The sequence below is a fragment of the Chroicocephalus ridibundus genome, chromosome 10, assembly GCF_963924245.1.
Source record: "Chroicocephalus ridibundus chromosome 10, bChrRid1.1, whole genome shotgun sequence".
Taxonomy (NCBI): domain Eukaryota; kingdom Metazoa; phylum Chordata; class Aves; order Charadriiformes; family Laridae; genus Chroicocephalus; species Chroicocephalus ridibundus.
In genome coordinates, this window is record NC_086293.1 from 24,176,605 (window position 1) to 24,202,677 (window position 26,073).

Sequence of the window (26,073 nt, forward strand, 5' to 3'; positions counted from 1 at the left end):
CATGCACAATCTGCTTTATACTTCCTAACTTGCTATTTGTTAAAGGAAAAAAAAAAAAAAAAACCCACAAAAATCCCAGAGAAATTTTTCATTTAAAGTTTGTAAGACTATATGTAATATTTACAAATGTGTCTGCAATTAACAAATTCCAGTTATTTCTGATGATAAGCTAACAGCAGACATTCAATAGAGAAAAGTATTGATTCAATTGCCTAAATTGATAAATGCAAAATTATTTGGTTTTCAGTAGAGGAAACAGAATGTTTGACTACAGAAAATAGAGACAAAGGGCACAATTTATTGCCCATAACAATTATTGACTACGACGAGTGGAAGACTGGGTATAAGGATTCCCCACACAACTGCCTTAATTTGTAAAGCTTAGCAATGGACATCTGCTGCTGAAATAAGTTGTCTGCACAGATTAATTTTTCAGATAAAGGTTCCTGAAAAAGCTTTGTTATTTTTCCAGCAACCTCATGAGAGGTATTATAGTGAGCACGGCATTTTTTTATAATCTCTGTGAAAAACACTCTTCCCCCCGAAGTCAACAAAATATGAGGACGCGCTGCTCTGCAAGGTATTTACAAAGCCAGAGAAAGTCCAGATACGATTGTATCCCTGCCTTTCATACAGAGGCTCACCATACGACTTTGTTCTTGGAAAAAGAGGCTTTCTAAAAAAATCAATTAACAGAGATTAAAAACAATACACCGATGTTCTTTACAGAAAATGTCCTTAATATCTATATTGAAAGAAATGAAGCTTAAACTGAAACATACTTGCTTGCCATATGTGCCTCTCCATCCAGAGCTTGCAAAAAGTCAATCAAAATTCAGCTTCATTATTCCCTAGTAATACAACGTCCAAATAAAATCAGGATCCCTCTTCTTGAATATCGAAGTCAAACATTTAGCGACATTATACATAGCTTATCTATCATTAAAACATTAACAAAAAAATACCAACTGTTGCCTACTAATAACCACCTATCTTTGCTGGCCGGAAGACAAAGACACGCAGGCTTTAGTTAAGCAGAAAGTACGTCTACTTTGCCAGCTTTGATCGTTGAACGTGGCTGAAAGGGGCACAGCGATAATACTCGTAAGAGAGTCTCGGTACCTCCTGGGTTTATATTACCTGAAACGTGACCGTGTGCTCCCCAGATGAGACAGGCAGCAACATCGGTCACCTGGATGTGGCGGTTAAGCCACAACAGGGGAGAAGGAGTAGGAATTAGAAACCCATAACAAACAAAGCAACAACTACTACTTCGTAACTACCTCTCCCGGAAGCTGCCGTTGCTCGCTCTCACTGGTTACAGAGGGATGCCCCGACGTTTTAGGGCTGCGTACACTATACGCTCAACGTTTTGCATAAGGCTGCCATCCTCTTTTCAAGACACAACACACATGAGAAAAGACTGTTAATATTTGGAAATACAGTCTACAGGGGAGGGAAATAAATCGGTTAATCCACAGTACTTAAACTGGTATTAATGTATTCATATACTATGTCATTGCCGCTTCCTAATTGCACAGCTTTATTTGATTTTTTCAAAAGGACCTGACAGCTCATCTGCTGCTTTGCTCTGAAATCAGGGATTTATTTTGCTGGCAGCAGAATTATCTAGTAGAATGCCCCTAGAGTCTGATTGCTACTAGATCACAAGGATCTTCCTCATACCGAAATTACGTAGTACTAAAATCCAGCCAAACAAATAAAAAGCCCCAACTGCAAAGTGCAGAAGCAGAGAGCAGAATGCTCTATGCGATTTACTATACGTGTCAATTCTATACGTGTCGGGATACTGTTCTAATTCAACCACCGAGCTCCAGATTCTCTGAGAACAAGTGGTGAGGAAAGCCCAAGAAATAGATAAATAGGGGTTAAATTCTCAAGACAACGCTAGCAGAGAACTATCTTTAAAATCCCTGATATTCAATTATTTCACACGCTAATTCTGTATGGTAAAAGGACCTGAGAACGAAGACAAATGATTACGAGTGGTTGGGGATATGCCATCTAGCTTCAGATTGCCCGGTCAGTCAACGGAGAGGGGCAGGACGGTACCACACGCGCTGGAGCATCCTGGCAGGAGTCACCTCTCTCCACACATTACCTACAAACCCCTTCCTAAGCCACGGCTCCTAACCGAAGTCTGGGAGTTGTTTAACGTTAGACTGTGCAAATGCACATTTCAGTTTTCCTGAAACTGAAAACATTAGTCTATATACTAACATTAGATTTATGAATACAAAGAGAATATTCAAAATGAACAAGAAACTCTGGAAAAACATAAACTAGTGGTTTTCCACCAAAGCATGAAAAGCATTTTGAGGGATTTACTAAATGCTACCGCTGAATATAATCTTATGTGGCTTATAATGTGGAGTCAAGATTAAGTAAATCACTGTCTTGCCTGACAAGGAAAACATCTATTTTAGAACGCTTTAAAAATTTGGTTGGTGTGTCATTGTGATGACATATTCATTTTCCCTTAGGCCTTCATACTAAAATGCAATTTTATAGACGGTATCATAAATTCTAAGGACCGTGTATTTAAGGACAGTGACATTTGCTTGAATGTTTTTAATAATATAGTAAGACCAAAATAATACATGTGATAAAAAAGGAAAAAAAAAGTCTAAGCAGTACAGAGCAGATGCGTTTACTCTATGTGCTATTGTAACAACAGCAGATTTAACTATTTGTGAAACATTTACTATTATCTGCCGCTCTTAGAAATATCACTAGTTCAAGCTACTATTTTGATTAAATTATTGGGAGCCCTTTTTTCAAAGCATGTTCTGGGATCTTGTTCAAAGAGAGATGTGCTTGCAAACTCCATTTGAATTCACTCAAAAAAACCCGGAATGGAGTGTCGAGGTCACATTGTATATACAATTATTAACACACTCAAAAAAAAAAAAGGAAAAAAGGGGATGAAGAACAGAATTTTTGTATTATAAGGGCATTTGTTCTCAGATACAATGTGCTTATTTCCCTCCATGAAATCATAAAAGAATCTTCCTTACTCAGAGACCGGCCCACCAGCAGCATCGGTTCCAGAAGACTGTTATATGCACAAATTTTCCTTTCAAATTGCTGTTCTGGAGAGGCCGATTCAAACAGGAAGATTAAAAAACTGAAGCGTGACCAGCCTCAGTAAGACAGATCTGTATTTTAAAAGTAATATGAGATTTTGGACCTTTCCTGTTTTCAAGGCAGAGTTTGAAATACCTTAAACAGCAGGATCATCAAGGTCACTTCACTCTGACCAGAAGAGAAGCGTTCAAAATTGCATGCCATTTTTAACAAATTAGTGACGAAATGAAACCTTTACCATATCTGCTTCAGCTTATGGATGAGAAACAAAAAGGAGAACCTAAATCTCCAGATCTTCAAAATCTTCAAATTCGAAGTACTTGAGCGCTTTTTGCATCTTGACTAGGAATATTTAAGATGGACCAACTGAATTTATTATTATACTAACGTTTGTTCTTAAAATGATGTAAAAAGGAAAACTATGACGGTGATGGATGAGGACACTTGTAAAAAATCTCTCTCTAATGAGGGTTTGGAGAAAAAAACCTCGAACTTGTATGTGGGCTGGTTATAAAAATAAAGGATCAGCCTTGAAAAGTTAAATACTGGAAAGGGAAAAGATCCTGGCTTTACTTGGGACAATTTGTTTGCCAGTACAATAAGGATTAGTTGTTTGCATAATAAGAATTTTTGGTAAAAGCATTTAAAATCAAAACTGCCAGTGCACAGAAAAGGGTCAGGCTGCCTTTTCTTCAGATTCGGTAACACCTCCTACATCTGACTACAAAGGCTTGCTTATTATATTTTAAATATATATTTTTAGTGTATATTTAAATATAGATAATATGTACATAAAGTAAAACTTAAGCATGATCTGAAGTTTTAGCAGAAATCAACAGTACTATTTTAAAAGGTGTTGTTTTTATTCTGCTAAGCCGTACGGACATGTTTCTTTCCAAGAAATCTCACATGTGAGCGGTGACGTCTCAGTGTCACCGCACTGCTGTGTGGCAGAGAGCACGGCAGAACCTAACACTTACGGCGCCCTTGGGTTATGCCACCACCTACTACGGAACTAAAGGCACCTGCGCCCCACTGAAGGGCCGACTGCCTGCAACCTTCTGTGCCACATTCCTACATAAAGACCAGACACTATATAAAGACATGAGTCGTGGCTGGTAGAAAGCATCTCCCATTTTCTTCTCAGCTTTTACTGCTTGGCAGCAGAAAATAATGGCTGCGAGAAAAATTTGGCCCTCCGTAATCATTCTGAAATTAACAGTAAATCTATTCTCTCAAAAGGACTGTGTAACTACAAAGTATATATACATACACTACAAAGTATGACTATTATTCAACGTGTTCATGGATAGCAGAGGCTGGCCCTTATGGGTCTTGTATTCTCACAAGAGCTGTAGACTTCGGTAACCTTCGCTGCAGAAGATCCTGAGAGTGGCTGATCTTCAGGCCATCTGGATGAGAAATGTTCAATACACAGACGGAAAACAAAAACACCCATCAAGAAGCTTGCAACTGCGAAGGAAAAGAGGGTTCCCTCCGTGCTGATTTTTTCTCTTCTGTTCAAAAGGGAATTACTGCAGTCTTTCTTTTTATGTAGCTTCAGCAGAAAAGAATGAGTGCGGGTAGATTCACAGAGCTATGGCAACGCCTGAATGCACATCCCAGGCAATCACTCTCCTTTGACAGAAAATGACTGTAGAGATGCCCGTGCACAAGAACAACACGGATTTCTGTTCTTTCCAGAATTATGCTGAACAAGAGAAATCTCCAGATTGCTGGAGTACTTTCATTTCTCTCTGATTTAGCTACACTGGGTTTCCGTTAATCTACTTTTCCAGTTTCGTTGACACGGAGCAATGAGGGCTAGCCTCTTTTCTGAAACTACAGGTCCGACTCTATTGGTAAATGCTTTTCATGTTTTTAAAATGAACAAATTAAAATATTACTTGATTTTGATTGAGAGACCACAGAAAAGCATGTGTGCAGGCAGGACTCATTTAGTGTTGTCTGTGTCCTCATTTCAACTTCGATAAATAGGAAGTCCAACACAAAACTGATCATAAAATATTCTGGTAGAAAATAAATATAAAGCCACTTTATATATTCTTTACTCTTTGGTACCATAGAAACAGAACTCCTTTGCAATTCTACATTTTTATCAATAGGTGGCAATGGTAATAAAAACCACCTGGTTTTCTATCCAGTTACTATATGTAGTTACAGCTAATAGTTTTACATCATTTTCTACTTCACCCTTTCCATCAAGGAAAAAACATGCTAATGACACTCGCACTGGGTTTCAGAGTAGTAGCATCTTTTTATATGCCTATTTTTCAAATCTATGTTCTTAGGTCCTTCGCAACCGACAGCAGAGCCGTCAGTTAAAATGAAAAGACTCCCACACCGACCCTCGGTAACCTCACTAACTCAGTAACTCACAGTGCTGGGCTGTGTCCTGCAATACTGGAAACGCAGGCACATTCCATGCTCTTTCTGTGACAAATTTGCACACCTATTTGCAACACAGACCTGGTTTCATAAGAAAGAGAAAACAATTATTTATTTTTGTCCAGCCTGGAGAAAAGGAGGCTGAGGGGAGACCTTATCACTCTCTGCAACTCCCTGAAAGGAGGGTGTAGAGAGGTGGGGGTCAGTCTCTTCTCCCAAGGAACAGGCGATAGGAGAAGAGGAAACGGCCTCAAGTTGAACCGGGGAGGTTTGGACTGGATATTAGGGAAAATTTTTACACTGAAAGGGTTATTAAGCGTTGGAACAGGCTGCCCAGGGAAGTGGTTGAGGCACCATCCCTGGAAGTATTTAAAAGCCAGGTAGACGTAATGCTTAGAGATGTGGTTTGGTGATGGTTTTTGTCAGAGTTAGGTTGATGGTTGGACTCGAAGGTCTGAAAGGTCCCTTCCAACCAAGGCAATTCTATGATTCTATGATATTTTTCTACTGTGAGGGTGGTCAAACTCTGGAAGAGGTTTCCCAGAGAGGGTGCAGCCTCTCCATCTGCGGAGACATTCAAGGCCTGCACTAGCTCAAGATTCTGCTCAAGATCTAGTCCACTAGGATTGGACTAGATGATCTCAAGAGGTCAATTCCAACCTCAACCATTCATGTATATAACTAGTCTGCACAAAAACAGGCACAAAAGAATTAAGGAAAATTTGTACTTAATTTCAGAATTTTTAAGCAGCCTTGTCTTAAACAAAAATGGACTATTTCTCCTCATCTACTTCAAACTCTATGTTTCAAATGACTATGAGACTAAAGACTGTGCTGTGTGTTATTTAATCCTTCATTCTTATGACTAGGTGTCCAGAGCTTTTTACTAAGCATTGCTATGTACTTTTTCAATGAGCTTTGAAATTCCAGGTTCTGCTTGTTCTATGAAGAAAAGTTAAGAGATCTTGACAATTTTCATCACATTTTTTTTCAGTGTTCTTTAATAAATTTTTGCCCTAAAAAGATTATGTCAGTTCTGTTATCTTTAATTAAACATCCCAAGGGTCTAATTTTCATGCTTTCTGGGAACAGCGATAGCCTCTTTCAACATAAAGGGCTTTTAGGGTCCTATATTGTACCGTAGCTTTTGAGCTAAAACGCATCTATAGGGAAGTACAAACATGAAGGTTCATGTAGTCTCTCAACTCTCTCAAAATCATGAGAAACATTTTTCATTTTTTAGAGCCTGCCTCACTCCATGATGACTTTCGTTTGCTTGCTTCCGTCCCCATCTCTTGCCCAGAACTGTCTGGGTGAACAGCATCTTTAAAAAATCTATTTCAAACAAAATCATAATGATGAAACCTTCACCTTTCCACAAAAGACTGGAAATAAAAAGAAGCGTGTACATAACATATACAAATCCTATGCTGTTTTTACCCAGATGCCCATATACTCACTACTTCTAAATAAAGGTTCAAATAAGAACGTGAAATGCGTTCACCCACCATGCAGTAACAAAAAATACAAGACTGTTATGCTAAATTCTATTAACAGGTAGCGTGAAATGTACTGTCTTTCACATGAGCGTTGGAAGAGATATTTCAGTCTTAACTTGCCTCATTTTTAATAGCTAGATTACTACCTAAATTCAGATATCCCAGATTGACTGGCTTCATCTTCATAATTGAAAGGAATAGTGATCTTACATGAATCTCATGGAATTTCAAGACTAGGGTGATTCTACAATTTTTAGATCACGTTGAAAAGAATAAAAAAATAAAATTCCACCATCTTTTATTCTCCCTCACATCGTAATATGCATAGTTTGAAGAAACTTAACATTTCAATGTAAACTTGATATAGGAGACATGGTCATAGAGAACACTAAGACAAGGCAATTTTGAGCATAAATGTGTTTAAATCTAAAAAAACCCCTGCATTCAGCACTACTGTCCCTTTCTCTCCTGCAAATAAATTGAACTCTACATACACAGTAATAAATATGATGCTACTACACTTATATATTAAATACTTATCTCGTTCTTCCCCATTTTCTATAGAAATTTGCATTCATTTAAGTAAAAAAGAAAAATCACAATCTCAATTGAAAGAGGCAGGAGGGATTTTAAAAACAAATTACATGGGGTTTTGCCGATAATCAAACACATTCTGACAGTGAACTGGTATTAGCAGGTACAGATGGTGAAACAGCAGCACTCAAGTTCTCTGGAGCAACAGTCTGGAGACTCATTGATTTTAGGATTTTCTGCCTATATTAAAGGGTTGAGTCGTCCCTACTTGCAATAAGCCTTAGTGTAGATTTGCATATCAAGTCTGTAATAACTGATGTTTTTCTACAAAAATCAAATTTAAAAAAATTACAAAGAAAATAAAAGAGACCACAGATTTTGTAGTAAGAGTTGGTTTTGTTCCTTTTTTCCCCTTATGGGCAGGTCTAACTCAGGTTTCCATTTTATAACAATGTTCTAGTTTCTCTCTGCCAGTTTTTAAACTCTTGTAGTGATCTGTAATAAACAACATTCTGGCACAGCTTTATTTTCAGTCGAATCCCTCTAGGGAAGAGAGTGATTTTACACGAAATGTGTATCCCATCCTGCTGCTTTCTCTAATCCACTCAGACCAAATGGGGATGAGGAATACTTACTTCACACAAATTAAAATGAGAAGTTTTCGCCAAATTTGAACTTCGATGTAGGTATTTGAAAATGTTACCCATAACCCTATTTTACTCTCCCAAGTCTGGCTAATAAAACTTCAAACTTCTTCCACTTACCACTTATCCAGTTTCTGCCTCCAAATCCATTTTGCTTAAAACAGATTATTATCAACATTATAATAAAACCTAAAAATTGAACTAGATACTGGGTACTTTGTTGAAAGCCTTCTGGTGGAAAAAGTAGGACTGACAAGTTGGATTTATGACCTCCAATTTAAAGAGGACAAGAATAATACATATACGTTTTTGTCTCTGAATAGCTGTAGCTGGCTGAAAGATACTTTCATGGAAAATGGGGTGTACGGATCCAAAGAAGCCTCCCCCACTCTCGAAAAAACCCTGAACGCATGCAACCATACATAAGGGAAGGCAAAAAATATTCAAAGCAAATTCTTAAGAATGCTTCATACTAAAAAAAAAATCTAGCGGACGGTTTCTAAAGTTTACAGAAACAAAAGCAAAAATCCACTGATGTGCTTCAGAATACAAATACACTGCTCTCATCTTTCATAGCATTATGCATTTATAGCTATCATGGAAATCTTTTACAAGCTTTGCTATTAAAAGGCTTTCAAGACCCTGTCTTTATTTTAGTTAGACAGTACGGGACCCAAGGAATTTTGCATGTTTGACACTAAACATGATTACAGGGGAAACGGAAGCAACATCCGCCTCTCTCTTTTACAACTACTACAAAAAAACGCCCGAGCTTGTTGACACAGTATTAGAGTTGGTTATATGTCATACCTGCTCCAAGCCAACAGCAGCCAGCTCAGGAAGTTGTGAAGAATGTTTTCACACAAACTGGAGTGAGAAGGATACTTTCCTATTGACCGTACAAAATCTATTATTATCAACGGAGGTATTCGGTGTCAGAGGAAAGAGATTAGAGATTTCCCAATTATCTGGCACATTCTTGTTCTTTCAGGATTCTATTCACTGAATCTTACTGCATTTTAAATCATATTTTAAATATAAGAAAAACAGGCCGGTTCTTGTTATGTGTGGTAGGTACCTAATTTTCCCTGAGATAAGGGTGCCTGGTTTCTGGCACAATAAAACATAAGACTTCTCTAAAGTAATTCATCTTTCAACGTCAGTAACCACTGGGAACTAGAGAAAACTATTCAAAAACGCATCTGAATGTCCAACAATTTACAAATTACCTACTCTCATTTTTAAATCTGTGTGGTTTATTTCCAGTCTGTAGTTGTCAAACTTCATCTTTTAGTTGTAGAACTTTTTTATTCAATTTATATGCTCTGATAAAATCACATCTCTGGTAATCTAGACAAAATGACCGCTCTGTATCATTTGTGATAGGACAGGCTGCTCAAACCCGGCGACTGCGTGGAACCTTTATACATGAGATAGATCTTTCTTGTATTTCCTTTTTCTTAACATAACATATTCTGATTTATGATGATATAGAATTGTGTCTACCAAAAACACTTCACTGATAATGGTTATTTCCATTAAGTCAAACTCCAAACCTCACACAGAGCCCGGACAGTCAATTAATAAAGGATCAAGTTCTTAGGGAGAGGCGGCATTAAGTGTTCTTTACACTCAGTCATTCAATTATATCCTATAGGTGCAACTGCATCTTTCCCTCCTCCTCTCTTCTCAAACGATGATATTCCCACATTAAATTCCTGCCAACCTGGAGTTACTGTCCTGAGTTACAAACTCAGACACTGCTTTAAAAAAACTTCACAAAACAAGTAAAATACAACAATTTTACCTGCAACAACTGGAGATTTTCTGTCATCCAACAGTTGAATAGCAGTACTGGCTGTCACTACATTGCTTTTGTTTGCTGTTTCTGCAGGGTGTATTAAGAAAAAAAAAAAACAAAATAAAACCAAAACCAAATTAAATAACATATTGCAGAATGAGGAAATTGAGCTTTTACCCTCTGTTTTGAAGTAACACTCCATGTGGATTTAGTGCTCAGAAAAATAAGCTAATAAGACAGCCAATGCCATGTTCTACGTATGCACAGAACATACCGGCACTGGCATTTCAAAATTCCCCAACATCCAACAAGAAGCTTAAAACACTGAAATTAGTAGCCATTTTTTGCCTTCTCTGTTAAAAGTGGGAACCAAAGTGACAACCGGTAGGGCTTCTCATTAATGCGGACGCTTGCTCTGTTGGACTTGTCTTGCTTGAAACACTAGGCTGTAAGTTCAGCCTGTGCAAATATTAAATGAAAACTGTTACACCACATCTCGGGGCTTTACGTGGAGCCCTATAAAAGATGCACCTGGTCAAAGAACCAGTAAATTAGCTGCAATTTTCAATGCACATTTTAGATTAACATTTGTGATTCGCTACAGAGCCCACTCAGTACTGACATGGAATCCTTTCAGCGTCATACGTGGCTCAGCACTTAAAGAATAACAAAAGAACAGACCTGTGCTGAACGGGATTGAATAAACAAAGCTCCCAGGTATTTGCTCAGCCGCTCTTCTGTACCAGAGTGGAAAGTGGTCAGCATTAAAAATGTTCTCCTTATCTTCAGCTGTCAGGAAATCTCTTGAGAAAGAAGAGAGAAAAAAAACACTTGTTGTTTGTTGCATGGCACACAATAGTTTCTAGCTTTGAAAGGCAAGAAAAAACAAAACACAATCTTCTGGGAAAGAACATGGTTTTGGACAATTTTTCTAACACCATTTGTTCGACAAAAGATTAACTTTAGCCTCTAATATTGATTTGTGACGCACTTGCAATTGCATTTGTTGTGAAGGATGGAAAAAGTACCAAAAAAATAGTGCCTCTAAGTACCATGAAAAACATTCACACTGATGTGTACAAATAAAAACGCTTTGTCTAAAGAGCCTTTTTCTCTCAGCACAACGCAAGCTCTGTGAACCGTGCAAAGTGGACAAGACACCGGAGATCTGGTAGTTTGCTGCCACTGGTATTCATTCTTAAGTAATGAAAAAAATTAATTTAACAGCCTACTTCCCAACTAATATGTAAGGGGTGGTAGCGGGCTGCTACGTACTTCGTTCTTCAGTAGTCCCGGGCAATGTCGACAGAGGAAAGTTCGTGTCAGTGAAAAGAGCGCGCGCGGTCTCCACACTATTGATCCGGTACGCTGGCTGACCACGACAGTGCTACCGATCTCACCCGCAGGCTACTCACGCTACAACAGTATTTTGTGGTCATACAAGCACCATATAATTTTATACTCAACAAACTTAGTTTATGGTAAACATCAAGTGCAGATTTTCTTTTACATGCATAATGCACGTAGATTTGCCTGACAGTATCAAATTGCTGCCCGAAAAAACGTCATTAACTATGGGACCTTATTTTATAGCTCTCCATTTTAAGAAATCTGTACCTCCGCTAGATTACATCTTCTCCAAGCAAGATAGGAAACTTCTGAGTGATGACGTGTCCTAATAACTCTTTCACCCAGTCCACTTCTGTCACTTGGCTTTATTTCAACACCAAAATTTTCCACAATGATGCAAAATCCCTGAAAAAGCCTACAGATTTTTGGTTTTAGATGGGATAGTAAAAGAAAAACCATCATCTGCTGATGTAGCATATTCATAATTCTGCTCTGGAGAATAAAGATGCGAGGCTAACCCCAAGGAAGTGGGTGGAAAGTGAATGTATGTACTACAGGTGTAAAATAGCTCATTGCTCCAAATGTTCTAGCTGAGGGAAGAATCGAAGGGATCCTATAAAATCCTAATTCATTCTATTTATTTTAGTGTGCCAGTGGAAAACCCTGGAAGAAACAGTAGGTGGGCTTCCTAAAAATGAATATATTTTTTTTCTTCTTTTCTCACACGGTTGCCAAACGTAGCTTTGTTACTTACTGATTAGTAAGCTGCTCCGGACCCACAAACAGGTTGATACGAGATAGTCCAGTCCGTGTTCCGAGGAAGGCAACTTCCACTCCCTTGTCAGAGTTTCTGAAATAGAGCAGAACACAAGCAAAGATAACGTTTCCAGACAGTAAACAGATAAAGCTATATTACTGGTCACAGAAAGTACAAGCGTTCACATTTTTGAGAAAGATTATTTTAAGTATAGCTCCCTTAATTTTTTATTTTTTTTTTAAATGCTGTTTTTTAAGTTAAAGTCATGTGGATTTTGGAAAACATGCAGCGTAGAAATGCTATTTAGACCAAGAGTCACTAAAAGTTAATGACAGTAAATTTTGTAGGATTTGTGGTGAGGGATTATATGGAAGCCATAGAATAAAGAGGTGTGGCATAGTTACATACCATCTATTTAATAACCACTGGCACCCAGTGATTCAAGATGGGCAGGAATTCCAGATCTCGCCCCCCGTCCATTCAACACTTCTGCAGTACATCTGTGCTGCAAGTCACAGGCGGGACTGTTGCTCAAGGAAGCACAAGCTAAGCTCGATTTAAAACAGCTAGCTCCAACGTAGCTGCCCTTAGGACAGGCCTAAGCCTCCAGACCGTAGGAAGAAAACGTGGCGGGCAGCTCAGGCCGAACTCTGTTGCTGCACTGGTATCAGCGCCAAGCCAGCTACTCTAAAACTAGTGCTCGTATGGCTACAAGAACTTCAGTCCTAGCACAAAACCAGGGGCCATAGCCTTAGCCCTCTTACTGTCTCATGCTTCATCCTTCAATAAATGGCCCGTCTCCTTAGCGTAAGTCAGCATATGAAAGGGGATCAAAAGTTTCCCGCTAGTATCTCTCCACAGGTGTTTACTGGATGTTCGTGTTTACTGGATCTGTTATTTAATTGTGGAGGAGGATTCCAAGAAACCTTATCCCTCTATATAAATTCTTCAATGTCTAAGTATATCAGCATGCAACAATTTCTTATCTTCTAAGAGAAGACTGGATAATCCTTACTTCGATGAATCAGATCTTATTCACATTGATTTTACTCATTCAGTATGAGTATGTGCTTCACAGCAATATATTTTTTCATTCAACTTTTTTAAAATGGTTCAAATTTAACAAAATCTAATCAGGATGATCTCCAGAACTGCCCTTCAACCACAGTATTTCATGCAAACTGCTAATCTTAACACCTGTTTTCATTAATATATAGAACAATGTGTTTCTTCACGCCTTAGTATATCATAACATAAATTAATTAAGTAAAACATATAAACTCTAAAAAGGACCAGCTAATCTCCTGATTATCAATCTGTAACAGGAACCTAGATCCCAGTTAGTTCAGGAAAACAAACAAAACACACACACACACACCCCAAATTATTAAATAAATTTATTTTACCAGTACAGATTTTTCTATATATGATTTGTTCTGAGACAAATTACCAATTCCATCAACAATGTTTGTAAATTTTGCATTAAATTTCTCAAGTACTCTAAACCGTTCGTTAGAAATACTCAGAACGGTAAGGTGTCATCAGTATGCAATTTCATTAGTATACAAATTAATTTATTGAGAAAATTGGGTAACCCTAAAACTACTCATCATAATGTACACTGCAACATAAACACTTAACACTGAACTCAGAATTGGTGTTATGTGGGACCAAATGGTTAATAAAATATTTTCATGCATATCAGGATTTGTTAGGTATTCCACCAGTTCACCAACATAACTATTAAAAGTTCACCCATGACGGACACATAACGACTGACACATAACGACTGACACAAAGTTGCTCACTCTGATTTATTTAATGCCAGACTGGTCCAATAAGCTTCAATTGGTGCACTCACGACTGCATCAAACAGAACTTCCTGGATCAATTCTTTATCACCTATTAAAATACATTAAAATCGGTAAACATATGTTCAGAGATTATTTTTTTTTTGTTAGATGACTATACGATAATTTTTTTGACACTGTACTATATTTTATCTGTGATATGCATTCAACTTTTCGCACTATTAAGCATTTACTACGTAATATTACATGGTATTTTACCACAATGCAGTTTTTTGTATAGCATTTCATTGCACTACTAACAATTGTAGATTAAAAAACAAGAACGTGATTCTCCACTTCATGGAACGCATTCACGTACATACTATCTAATGCTCGCATTTGCATATGACGTAAGGTTAAAACAGTTCCGTTTACTAACAGTCACAAGCGTTCTACAGTTCTGCAAACAGACATATGCAGCTATCCATCTGAACTTTTTTTATTCTGCTTTGCAGTTCAGAAATGTTAATTGCATACATATTCTCCCTAAAATACTCATGAAATATCTGGCATATTCTTTAGAGGCATGATCCAAGGATTGATTCAGACCAATCCCGTTCAACTTATAAAACCAGACGGAGCGATACTATCGCATAGTATAGCCACACCATCTGAACAGAAACTTGAGTGCTTGGCTCAGGCGTATTGTTCACCGTAAAAGTCAGAAATTTGTGTTGTCGATATCATCATCGATACCCTGGAAAAAGCTCAAAACCAAATGAAATTCCAAAATGACATCAGCCAAGCAATCCAATCTCAATTTATCACTGGTTAAACTACTACGTTCTGTAGAAGGTTGAGTACGACAGTGTTTAGCTGGGGGAAAGCCTACTCATGCACATGTAACAAAATACTTGCATTGGAGCAATGGCTCTTTTCCTGTGAGGTAGCGTTTAATTGCCTCTAACTGAGTCATTTGACGGTGCTCAGGATGTAAGTCAGTGTTGCAATAGGACCTGTGAACATGTTGTCAAAGCATTAAAACGTTAATATGTATAAGCATGATCTCTCTTTGTCTTTGAACATAAAGAATCAGGCTCAGCAAGCACAAACAATATGAAACCAAGAAAGGTAACAGACACCAATTTCATGCTTTGTTTAAGGCTTACCATTCATCTGCTAAAGATACATCAGGGTGTTCTAAATCATGTAAACCTGTAACAGGAATAATGATGGGTTATTCAGGGAGCAGTCTGGGTAACAGATGGTTATTTACATACGCTCCATAACATAAACCCTTCCTTCTTGGAAAGTGCATTATTACCACAACGTAATAAATCACAGTAAACTATGTTCAAATACGCTTTAGGGTCTAACAAACTGGCAAAAGCCAACTAAATCAGATCTAAAACTGAAAAGGTAGGAAAAACTTTTTTTTTTTTGTGCTGATATGTTTAACTCATACAAATTACTCACATGATGTATTTGAAGTTTAGAAGAAAACTTGAGCAAAGAGAAGGACACAATGGTAACAGACTCCTATTTGTATTTCCTTGTTCTATTTGACTAGTGAAGTTATTTATGCTAAAATACATACTTCTCATTTCATGAGAGTTGTTCTCTTTCTCTTTAAAAAAAAAAAAAAATCTTTAAAAACAACGATCCCCTCAAAACCTAAGTACACAGCCCATAAACACAAGCAGCAATTTACGGGATCGGTCAGAATAGGTTTATTGTACTAACAGGTCACGCAAATGCTTGTAAATAAGAACTATATCATTAGTTATATAGCACAATAAAAATGTACTTTGGCCATTTTAAAAACTCTTAAAACATTTCTCAATAGACAATAAGCAAAGAGGGTTCAGAAGGCAGGGTCTGGGTTTAAACCCTCTGAGCACACAAGCAGCAATGACAGAGAGGAAAGCAGGGAAGTCAAAACGGGAACTGCAATGACAGTCCTTGGGGAGCACAGTGAGGTGCCAGTGACAGGGAACCAGCGAAGGTAAGAGTGGGAGAAAAGGAACAGTCACTTCTGGTTTTGTTAACGTTTCTGGTGATGCGTCTGGGAGGAAATGTCAGCCAGACTGGCTGCGACGTACGGCTGGGTTACAGAAAATAGGCAAGAGGTATGTTGGGAACAGTTGGAGGGTCGGCAGCTCCCGTCTCCTGCTGTGCTCTTCTTCTATCTAGACGTGGATTTGCTGTGCAAATGGCTCAAACTTTAAAACATTTCTTTTTACATCTCTCCTGGGAATGGGAACATATTCATTCCCAAAATACAGCTGAGGAACAAAGACCTGAAGAAATCAGCTATCTTGTTTAACATCACTGACAAAACAAGAAGCAGAATTGGAAATGGAGACTTAAGCACAAAATCAGAAAGCATTCCTCTACTGAAACATCGTTTTGCTCAGCAACTGCTAAAACCTCTCAACCCTCTCTTCACTCCTACGAAATGTCTCTGCTCTTCCTTCACCTTCAGGAACTTTGGTTTTGATCTGATTGCCAAATGACTTTATCACCACTCACAGCTGACTCCTCCACGCATTTTAATTGTGGACTTATCAAAAAGCGACACCATAAAGAAAGAAGAGTTCTTCCCCCAGTTACTTCTACTGTTATTATAAAAATGCAAAATGTAAAATCCCGTGGACAACGCCCAAAGTGGTTATAGCTCTGAACGACTTCACAATGTGCAGTCTGGGAACAAAAAAGCCAAAACCATTCCAGTGCTCTCAGTGGCTACTTCATTCAGAAAACACCACAAGTAATTAACATTGGACCCTGAGCGATTCTCCGGAGCACAGGGAGGGGAGGACGGAAGATGATGCCCATCTAAAGAAGCTTCACAAACAGTCCGACTGTGCTTAATATAAACGAAGGGAAAAAATCCTATGAAGTAAAAGATCTTTAAAGAGAAAAAAAAAAAAATTGAAAAAACCCAACATCTAATTCCCTTATGGAATCTGCAGACAAACATACAAGTTTTAGGTCTACCAAATCAACAATAAAACTACTGTGTAAGCAACATGAGAAGGTAGGTATCTTACCTTCTTCTACAGTTACATTCCCTCTGAAGAAATATTTTCCATGTCCTCTAGAGAGAGCCACACCTAAACTGTGCAGAGAAATAAAGCAGACCTTGAAATCTGGGAGACAAACAGTAACAGACATTCAGAGCTATGTTCATTTCTAACGTTTCCAGCTAGTGTACTGTGACTAACTTGAAAACTGTTTGTTTCCAAACCCTCACTGGTCATATTTATTGTTCAACTAGCTGCTTCAATGCTGTCTCAGTTCTGGTGCGTCTGCGAGAATCGGCTGTATTTATGTGTTCTTAGAGGTGCAGTAAACCGTTATTCTCTGGCAAACTACTAAACGCGCCCCTCTAAGCTCCCTGCTTCACCCAGCGTGAGATTTCTTCAGCTGAGTCTTGAACATGCCCATGGCCTTACAATGAAGGAGACAATTTTTTTGTAAATCAGACTAAGCTGTTGAGAAACTACATGAGGGTGGGAATCAATGGAGCTACTGAGAGGAAAAGAATTTCATATGTGACAACAGCATCATGACTCCTCTTGGACTAATTTTTCTGTGATTCATATTTTTAGCTAGTTTAATGGTTTTTGCATTGACTTCAGCTTCATGAACTCTCAAGAGTTACGTACCCAGTTTTGGTTTGGATTTTAGTCTACCACTTAAACTACTCAAATTGAATGAACTGGCTGGGGGATTCCACGCCTCTTCCTATCGAACACGTACCCGGAACACCTTCTGGCATTCATTCGCTCATGGGGATTACATGAGGCCAGGAACCTGCCAGCAATCGGTACGACTGAAAACGTACGGGCTGGTACTTTAGGTACGAAGAGGCACCAACTCCTGGGAGCACCCACGCCGCAATCAACAGCTCGATCGGGAAATGGGCTGAACAGTAAACATCTCTGACACTACAGTATATATTTTAATAACTGTTGCCCCCCCGTCTTCCTGAATCTGAACTCCTACCCACCAAAACCAGATACAAACCACGCTGAAAAAGGCAGGACAGTTTACCTACTATATTTCTGTCCTAAGAATCAGAGCTCGCACTGCATGCATACACGTAGCCCCATATCTCCTTACTAAATAGGATAAGAATGCCAGTGTCGCAGGAAAAAAAAAAAAAAGAAAAACCCAACACAAAAAAACCCACAAACAACAAATAACAAAAAATGCCCTAAAAAAAACCCCCAAACAAAAACAACACTGAGTTTTGCCACCTATGTGTGAATTTTAACAAGAATAAACACATGCATTATAGATCAGAGAAATGTGCCTATACTTTCTCTATGTGGAAATGTAGCTGAGGTTCTCTGAAACAGTTCCATTGAAGAAAATTTCAGTTGAGTATTGCAGCTATCAGACTCCTGCTTTAAGCATAAGGAACAGTTAGTATTCTTTTATTAATGGATTATTTCTAATTCAAATATGAGCATTTTTAAAGTGACTTCCTGTCTTTCTTTCCTTTTCTTTTTTTTTTTTCCTCCTAATGCATGCCAAAATAACATGGCTGACTTACTCAGTTTTAGTTATACAAATACACTGAAGGTAGTTCAGAGAAACAAAATATCCAAACCTCAAATTGGAAGTGAAATACTATCTCATTTTACATTACATTTTTGTTGTGGAAAAAAATGAAAATGGGGCTCAATATGTAGTTACTTAAATGGATTATAGTATTTATAGCTCTCCAAGCACTTGCTAAAGCCTTTCGTTCAATGTAAACCTCAACTGAATATTTTTTTAATGAAACGTAAGCCATGACAAACACTGTGAGTTTGCCTGTGTGAGCTTGCACAAACTTTCCATCCCTGGAAAAGCTGAAAGGAATGCTGGTAGGCTCCTTTGCCTTGCTATTTTCAGCATTGTCCAAGGATATTTCATTGTCAGCTTTTGCTGATGAGCTTTTAATGAGATCACAAGCTCTGAACAAATGCAAGTCCAATGCGTCTGATGAAACGTCCATTTATTATGGTCGGCTCTACCTGAACGGAGTACCCTTGATGTCTGTGTAATAGTAGTCATTTGTCATCACCAATACCCGCTTCTAGATTCAGAACAAGAAAGGCAGAAGAGGAGGGGGGAAGAAGTTAGTTTGCTATAACAAATGTATAAAAGATCAAGTGGTTAGTCACGGATAAAATTACAAACGATGTTTATATTCAGTGAGTGAAAAAAAAGATACTGCAGTGAATCATATTTACGGCAATCTTAAAAGTTGTTAAAAAAAATGAACTGCTTGCTTTATACTTAGTTGGAATATTTTATACATTGTACCCCTTTGTCCACTGTCTTCTTAACTTCCATGGAGAATTTCCCTGTTTTCCGATTCACCATTGCATTTCGGAGCTGAAACGAAGGAAATGCATGTCAATTCCTTTACTTGCATTTTCTGGAATTCTTTCGACTCTGAGCTTAATTTTCTTCATGTCTTCATTTTCAGTAGTTCTACTACCCACTGAACAACCCTCTTACAGATTTTATTATTGCCTGTATAGGCCACACGCTTCAGGCAAGTTGCTGAAGTACTCGCCTAAAGCATCGGCATCCTTCATGGTAAATCAGCTTTTTGTGTAGTAATCTGGATCTCATGGGGGATAAACCGGGTAACTGACCACTGTTCTGCAGCTAACCCCCTAGGAAGATAAGGACTAGGTTCCCAGCTGGATTTAGCTGAAGTTAGACCAGGGTTCAGCGTTTAAATACATCAACAATTATAACCAGAATAAACAAAGCAAAAAGAGGAAACCCCACTTACCCTACACTATTCGTTCTGCTTCTGCTTGATACTCAACAATGGGCTGCACCCTGAAGCAGCACTAGAAACTGCACCCTAGCTGCGCCAGGAGTTAGAACTCGCAAAAGAATGCCAGCCCATTTGATGAGCCACCTGTCTCAATGCGGGCACACAGCTGCCGGGCCCTGCGACTCCCCCAGGCTGCCCATCGGTGTCCACGTGCCCCTCGCAAGGTAATACATTTTCTCTCTGTAATGGAAGCCCTGGGTCAGTCACAGCTTTCAGAACTGGCCTGGACCTCTCACTCTCAAAGTCGTCCAAAAGACTTTTTAAATCACCTTCAAAACAGTTTTCATTACTATATAAACGAAAAACTCGAAGCAGCTAGGGAAAACAAAAAATAAACACAAGAGAGTTTATATACAGTGATTTACCTGCTGCTCTGCAAGTTAGATCTGTTGCTTTTTAGATTACCGCAAGCACCGCTTTTCAGTAACTTTATTCTTGCCTCTACGTGAGCTGCAGGCTCCCAGACCTGTGCTGCAAAGTCCCTCACCCATCACCTCCAAAAGGTCTTCCCTCGGCACACCTATCTGGTGTCTAGGAAAGAAGTGCCTTCCTCCCAGAGGACTCCAGCTGACACAGCCGCTCTCCCAGGAGAGCATGCCGTGACGATGAAGAGAGAGTAAAAACCCCAACAGCTGCCCACCAGGCCCCCGAGCCGAAATGACCTGCAGCGTCCCTACCAACGAGGCCACGCTGGTCTGAGAGCCCGGTCTCTGGGCTGAAACTGCAGAACAAAACGACAGGGGTTTGGAGAAGTCCTCAGCCTTAGCGTTTTGAATTTGCCTATTTATCAGTTCAGGACTTCAGGGAAGAAATAAGAAAGTTAGTGTTCAGCAGTGATACCATCCATGTATGGATGTATTCTATTTGAATGCTATTAGATTTAAGAACGGAAGCAGCGTCTTCTTTGCTTATATTTTTAATGGCACAGATGCAGAAAGTTTAAGGTGGTTGTTTCAGGATATCTTCAATTACAACTGAAATCGCTATACTTGTGGGATTATTTTTTTTTTTGTGGTAAGAAGCACCTATAAATCTTTCGCAGCTGTAATTTTCATTACAATAGGGAAATTCCACTGTCACTAATCAATTCAGATTCCCTCGTCAGGGATATTCAAAATGCAGAATAATACTGACATAATGAGCATTTTTACGTCTCTCCTACTGCTTATCTAACTGAACACAATTTTGGATATTGTGTTTTTGCTGAATAAACATCTCCTGTTCTCCAGTACCTCATGCCAGATTGGGCAATTCAGTCAGATTTTAACGAAAAATTGTGAAGACGATCATATCAGTGCACTCTGCAGGCTTTTTGAGTTAGTGTGGAGTGAAAAGAGGATGCCCAAACCTGCCAGTGAAATACCTGGGTTTATCCTCACGGACGAGCTGAGCATGGCTGACCTATCAAAAACTGCAAACTTTGCAGCTCTTTAAATTTAATTCTGGGGCATCTAGATTTGAATTAACAGTCTTACTCTTCTGTCAGTGAGTGTAAAAGAATAATTTTTAGCTGGAGGCATGTATAAAATAAAGCATATATTTCACTGTAGATTTTTTTTAACAATACATAATAGGCAATTCTGGAAATATTTTCCCATTTTAAGTTTTGTGGTTTGGACTTGGAGATCTGGTCTTAATTAACCATCTACTTTCTAACATTTACAGAACAGTTCCATTTATCTTTAACATGGTTTTCATTTTTCTCCTATTGGTGCCTGCAGTTGTCTCAGACCCATTCCTCCCACAAGCCTCAGGCAAGTCATAGATTTACTAGAAGGGCCTCCAAACTCTCAGCAGTGTTTAAGATCAAGTCTGCATGTGGGATTTAGAGTTTTACTTTTCTTCTTTTTTTTTCCTTGCTGTGATTACATTTCTTGGCTTTGTAATCTGGTTTCTCGGCTCTTCTGCAGTTTCATCTCCCTCCTCAAATGCATAAAATAAATACTGCCTCAGTTGGCTTCAAGCCCCAAAACATTCATTCATGGTCTTTTTTATTTGGAAAAAAATATTTCATTCAGCTAGAAATTATAATAAAAGAATTTTAGAAGTGAGTTAATGAGAAAAAGGTTTCTGTCCAAATTGAAACTTCTCGTCTTTGGTACTGCGTATTCCCAAGCTTTGCTGGAAGACACTGTTAGTTTAATAAGCTGTTAAGATTTCTATTTCTAATAAAACGCAGTGACAGCAAGATAGCAGGTACTGTTAACCTGGAAAATGAACTGATGAATATTTATCTCCACCAACTCTATTTCACAGTGAAAAAAAATTCCAGCCTTAGTTCTGCCACCTTTTCCTTCCTGGATGACTAGAGAAAACCTATTTCTTCACCTCTTCCGAGTAGTACGCATTACTACTCCTCCAACTAAATACAGCCAATCAATTGCTAACACCCCGGCTTCACTGCTACAGTACGAGATCATTCTATGTTCTTGGGAAACTATGTAACCATTAACTTAATGTGGTAAAAAGTAAGAAAATGTCTTAATCAGCTTCCACATAAGTATTTCGTGGGAGCAAAATACACCATTAGTAGCCTATGTTATTAAAAGCGGCTACGTGAATACATCAATTCTTTCCCTCTACAGTGGAATAAACAATGCTTTACTACCCAAGCTTGGAAAAAATCAAGAACATCAAATCCAAGGCCTTGGGTGAAGCAGAGCCACATGCAGCGCTCAAGTCAGTAAGTTACTTCACAAAGTTTTAAGTCTCCTACACAACATTTACCATTTTCACTCAAAATTAACAATATTTAGGACCTGCCTATTACAAAAGATCAACAAAGTAACATACACTTTTTGGACGCTCATTTGTATCCTTACATCAGAAAAGCTGAATAAAGAGTTGATTTTTACTACAATAAACTACATAACTTCCTTCAAATTTCATTCCCATTCTAGCCGTAACGCTTATAATGACTCTTCCTGTAGCTCCAATACTACTTTATATCACATCTCTTTCTGTTTCATTCTTCCATTAGTATTTCTGGCCATCATCTCCTCTGAAGGCTGGACTGACATGGTATGCACACGTACACGACCTACGCAGTATTTCACACAAGCACAAAAAAACTTGTAATGATATTCCAGGCTTACTCTTAGAAATACCTGTAAAAATATTATTTGTTTGACATTGCATTTTTTCCTATTTAGATATTTGCACAAAGGCGTCCACCTGTGTGTGGCATTGCTGAAGTATTAGGACAACGTTTGGAATGTTAACACATTTTTCCACAATATTTAAGCTGCTGTTTTTTCAGAAAACACTTGGTCACTAATCCTCAAACAGTAGCTGTGTAGGCTGTTTTACCAAACCTATCTATTGGGGGATCGTTTATCAAAGAATGCACTAATGAATTATGAGCACTGACAGATGGGGATCGTTCAAAGCGGTCACTACAGCACACCTGTATTGTACACGGGTACTGAAAATCGTGTTTACTGCTGCTCCAAGGCTACAACAGAATATCTAGGGGGTTTTTATTATGTATTAAATATTTATCAAAATTTATTTCACTTACAATTTATCTTTTTTTTACTCATACATATTGGGCAATGGACCTGGATCTTTTCTACAAATGTAACGCTCCATTTAGTCTATTTGTAACGTAGTTTAACTTCTTTTCTCCTTCAAAAGATGAAACAACTGGAACGGTGAAACTGCTTGTTTCTATGTTACAATTAAAAAATACTTTTTAACAAACTTTTTTTTTTGGTGAAAGGAAACAGATAAAATTTATGTATGTATCTTTCATCAAAACGTGAAATAAAACTTCTTGCAGCCTACGGATAGACAAAACTCGATTTTTGCTAAAAATTTCCAAGAAGTGGTGACAACTCGGGTCTCAAACAAAGGAAATACTTAGAAAGAGCTGAAGCTGAAGAACTTTTTGCTTTCATGTGTATTCAGATATAATCTCAGTTATCAGTAAAACTTAATTTTCAATATCACAGAAATAGCTCAGCGTTACATTAACTGAACCACTGAATTTCTAACTAAGATATGATTAAAAATAGGGGATTAAAACTGTAAAAATGAAGCAGAGAAAGTACTGGAAGAAATAAAAAGGGGGAAAAAACCCAACACAAACCGAAGAGAAATAACAAGAAAAAAAAATTCGTGAAGGTTTAAAAGCTGTACTTAACTACAGCAATAACATTTGAAAGGAGAAAGGAAATCTTAAAAGGTCATTTGCAGAGGAACTGGTTGAGTAATATGTGGTCAAGGAGAAGAGAAAAGGCAAGGTATAAAATATGAAGTCCAAGTGATTGCCAAGATTGCAGAAGGCTGCTACAGAACATGAAAATCTAATGAGGAAGCCTTGAGTAGAGCAGGCATCGAAAACTGCACAAAGCTATACAAGAAACGTGAAAAAAAGTTGGAGCGTACACTCCAACAGAAAACTTCAAATGGGGAAGTAAGATGGGCTCCTCGGAGAGGATGAGGACAATCTATCACCTGATGAAACAGACATTGCTTAAAACAGAAACGAACTGTTTCACTGTTCACAAAGCGGGTGGAGAGAGGGAGGAATGCAAGATATATATTTTTTAAGGGAGAAAGAAAATATAGACTTATGTCAGAACAGGGATCAAGAAATTAGTACATCTGAAGACTGACAAGACTCCAGGGACAGCTGTACGTGATCCATCCCAGATTTCGGAAGGACATGACAAAGTAAATATGGGAACCTTCAGTGGATACATTCAAAACCTCTCTGGAAAAGTAGAGGTATGAAGGACTTGAGAGAAGCTAACACAGTGCTGATATTTGAGAAGGGATCGAGGAGACATCTATGAAAAATAGAGACATGCAGTCGTGACTTTGACAGTAGGGAACTTATGGGAAAAACTAAATTACAGGACAGAAAGGGGAACACCTGGAAAGTTACGATTTAATTAAGGACAGTCAGCACAGATTCACACAAAACGAATCATGCCTAACAAATCAGATTTATTGAGGAAGTAACAGAAAGACCAGGCAAAGGTTAAGCCATGGACATAAGGAAAGCTTTTGATACAGTACTGCAGAAAAGGCTAAGCCTGCAAGGTAAGAAAGAATAAGATAAAGAGAGAACTACAGAGTCGATAGAGCACTGAAAAATGAGTTTAACGAAAGGATTGTGTGCATAACAGCTGATAGACAGAGAACGCACGCTTCTGCAGCCACCCATATGTCTGAAATTAGGAGTTTGGAGTGAATCTGTGCTCTGAACAGAGGTCAAAGAATCCCATTTTGTTTATTCATCTGATGTTTTTTGATTTTGTACATTAAGGAAAAGAGCTCTCGTTACTCCCATTAAGGAAAGAGGGATCTCACGGAGACAAGTCAAACTCATTCCTTCATTTCTGAGTTTCAGCAGTTGTCGGGGCAGCCCTTAAGAGATATTCTATTCCCTTCTCTAGCACTATATTTGCTATCCAGCAAAAACACGCAGTGGGATGCCTGGAGAATGCAAGGGTGATGACTTTTACCAAAGGTACAAAGAGTCTGTGTTTGGGGTATATGCATACGTAAGGAAGAATCAATACAAAACAGTTATAAAATTCTAAATGAAGTAAAGGGGCTACTGTCCTTTGCTTGCTGAGAGCAGCCAGACAGCCTCTCTAATGACTGCTTAAACGGTTTCCAGGTCCAGTGGTGGGTGCAACAATGTCTTCTGACAGGGTTTTAAAACACATCACTTACCACATCATCTCTGTCTTCCCACTCGACCTCAGAAAGATCCACACTACTGTAGTTGGGCTTTCTTCGTTTCTTCCCCTCTTCATACTGGCATAAAAAGGGTGAAATATTTAGCACATGCTGGTTTATTTGCACAAAGATTTTGTATCAAAAGATTTAAAAAATCTGCTGGACGCATCCTAATTGTATGCAATACACATAACAGTAGGTAGCTTAATTCATACAAAGCGTGCCATATTGCTGCACACACGTTGCCTGGGAACTAAAACCCGACGTCACACGTGATTATTTGCATGGTCTCTTGCCATGATACAAACCTTTTCTTGATGGACACACTGGGAAATCAAACTCCGCAGTTCTACCTTCTTCTCCCCATATGGAAAATACATGAGACCTTGAACTTGTAGTTTATGTTCGGTGTTTCAAGCTAGCTCTTTCAGCTGTACGGGAAGTTGTATTTACTATAATCTTATCAACAAGATGTTTACCCATTTCTCTTTAAACAAGATAAGATGCAAGTCTTGTGAAGTATGGTGTTAACATTTGCTGATACTACATTTTATCTACAACTTCATGGGGGGAAAGTAATATACTAATAATGCTAATTTATAGGGGTTTTTATCACTAGTCGCTGTTACACTGTAA

General features: G+C 38.4%; 1 protein-coding gene across 5 annotated transcripts in view; it reads right to left on the bottom strand.

The window, feature by feature from the left end:
• Nucleotides 1-26,073, bottom strand: part of CACNA2D3 (calcium voltage-gated channel auxiliary subunit alpha2delta 3) — a 551,583-nt gene that overhangs the window by 80,921 nt on the left and 444,589 nt on the right. For all 5 annotated transcript variants that reach the window (XR_010072843.1, XM_063348451.1, XM_063348449.1 and 2 more), the window contains 10 exons: nucleotides 25,432-25,515; nucleotides 19,215-19,286; nucleotides 18,923-18,984; nucleotides 16,946-17,013; nucleotides 15,062-15,107; nucleotides 14,811-14,908; nucleotides 13,911-14,004; nucleotides 12,100-12,195; nucleotides 10,677-10,798; nucleotides 10,002-10,082 (listed from right to left, as the gene is read on the bottom strand). Coding sequence is in view for 4 of the 5 variants with exons in the window: in XM_063348451.1 (XP_063204521.1) it covers nucleotides 10,002-10,082; nucleotides 10,677-10,798; nucleotides 12,100-12,195; nucleotides 13,911-14,004; nucleotides 14,811-14,908; nucleotides 15,062-15,107; nucleotides 16,946-17,013; nucleotides 18,923-18,984; nucleotides 19,215-19,286; nucleotides 25,432-25,515 (823 nt within the window). In the remaining variant the exon portion in view is untranslated. The remainder of the gene's footprint in view (nucleotides 1-10,001; nucleotides 10,083-10,676; nucleotides 10,799-12,099; nucleotides 12,196-13,910; nucleotides 14,005-14,810; nucleotides 14,909-15,061; nucleotides 15,108-16,945; nucleotides 17,014-18,922; nucleotides 18,985-19,214; nucleotides 19,287-25,431; nucleotides 25,516-26,073) is intronic.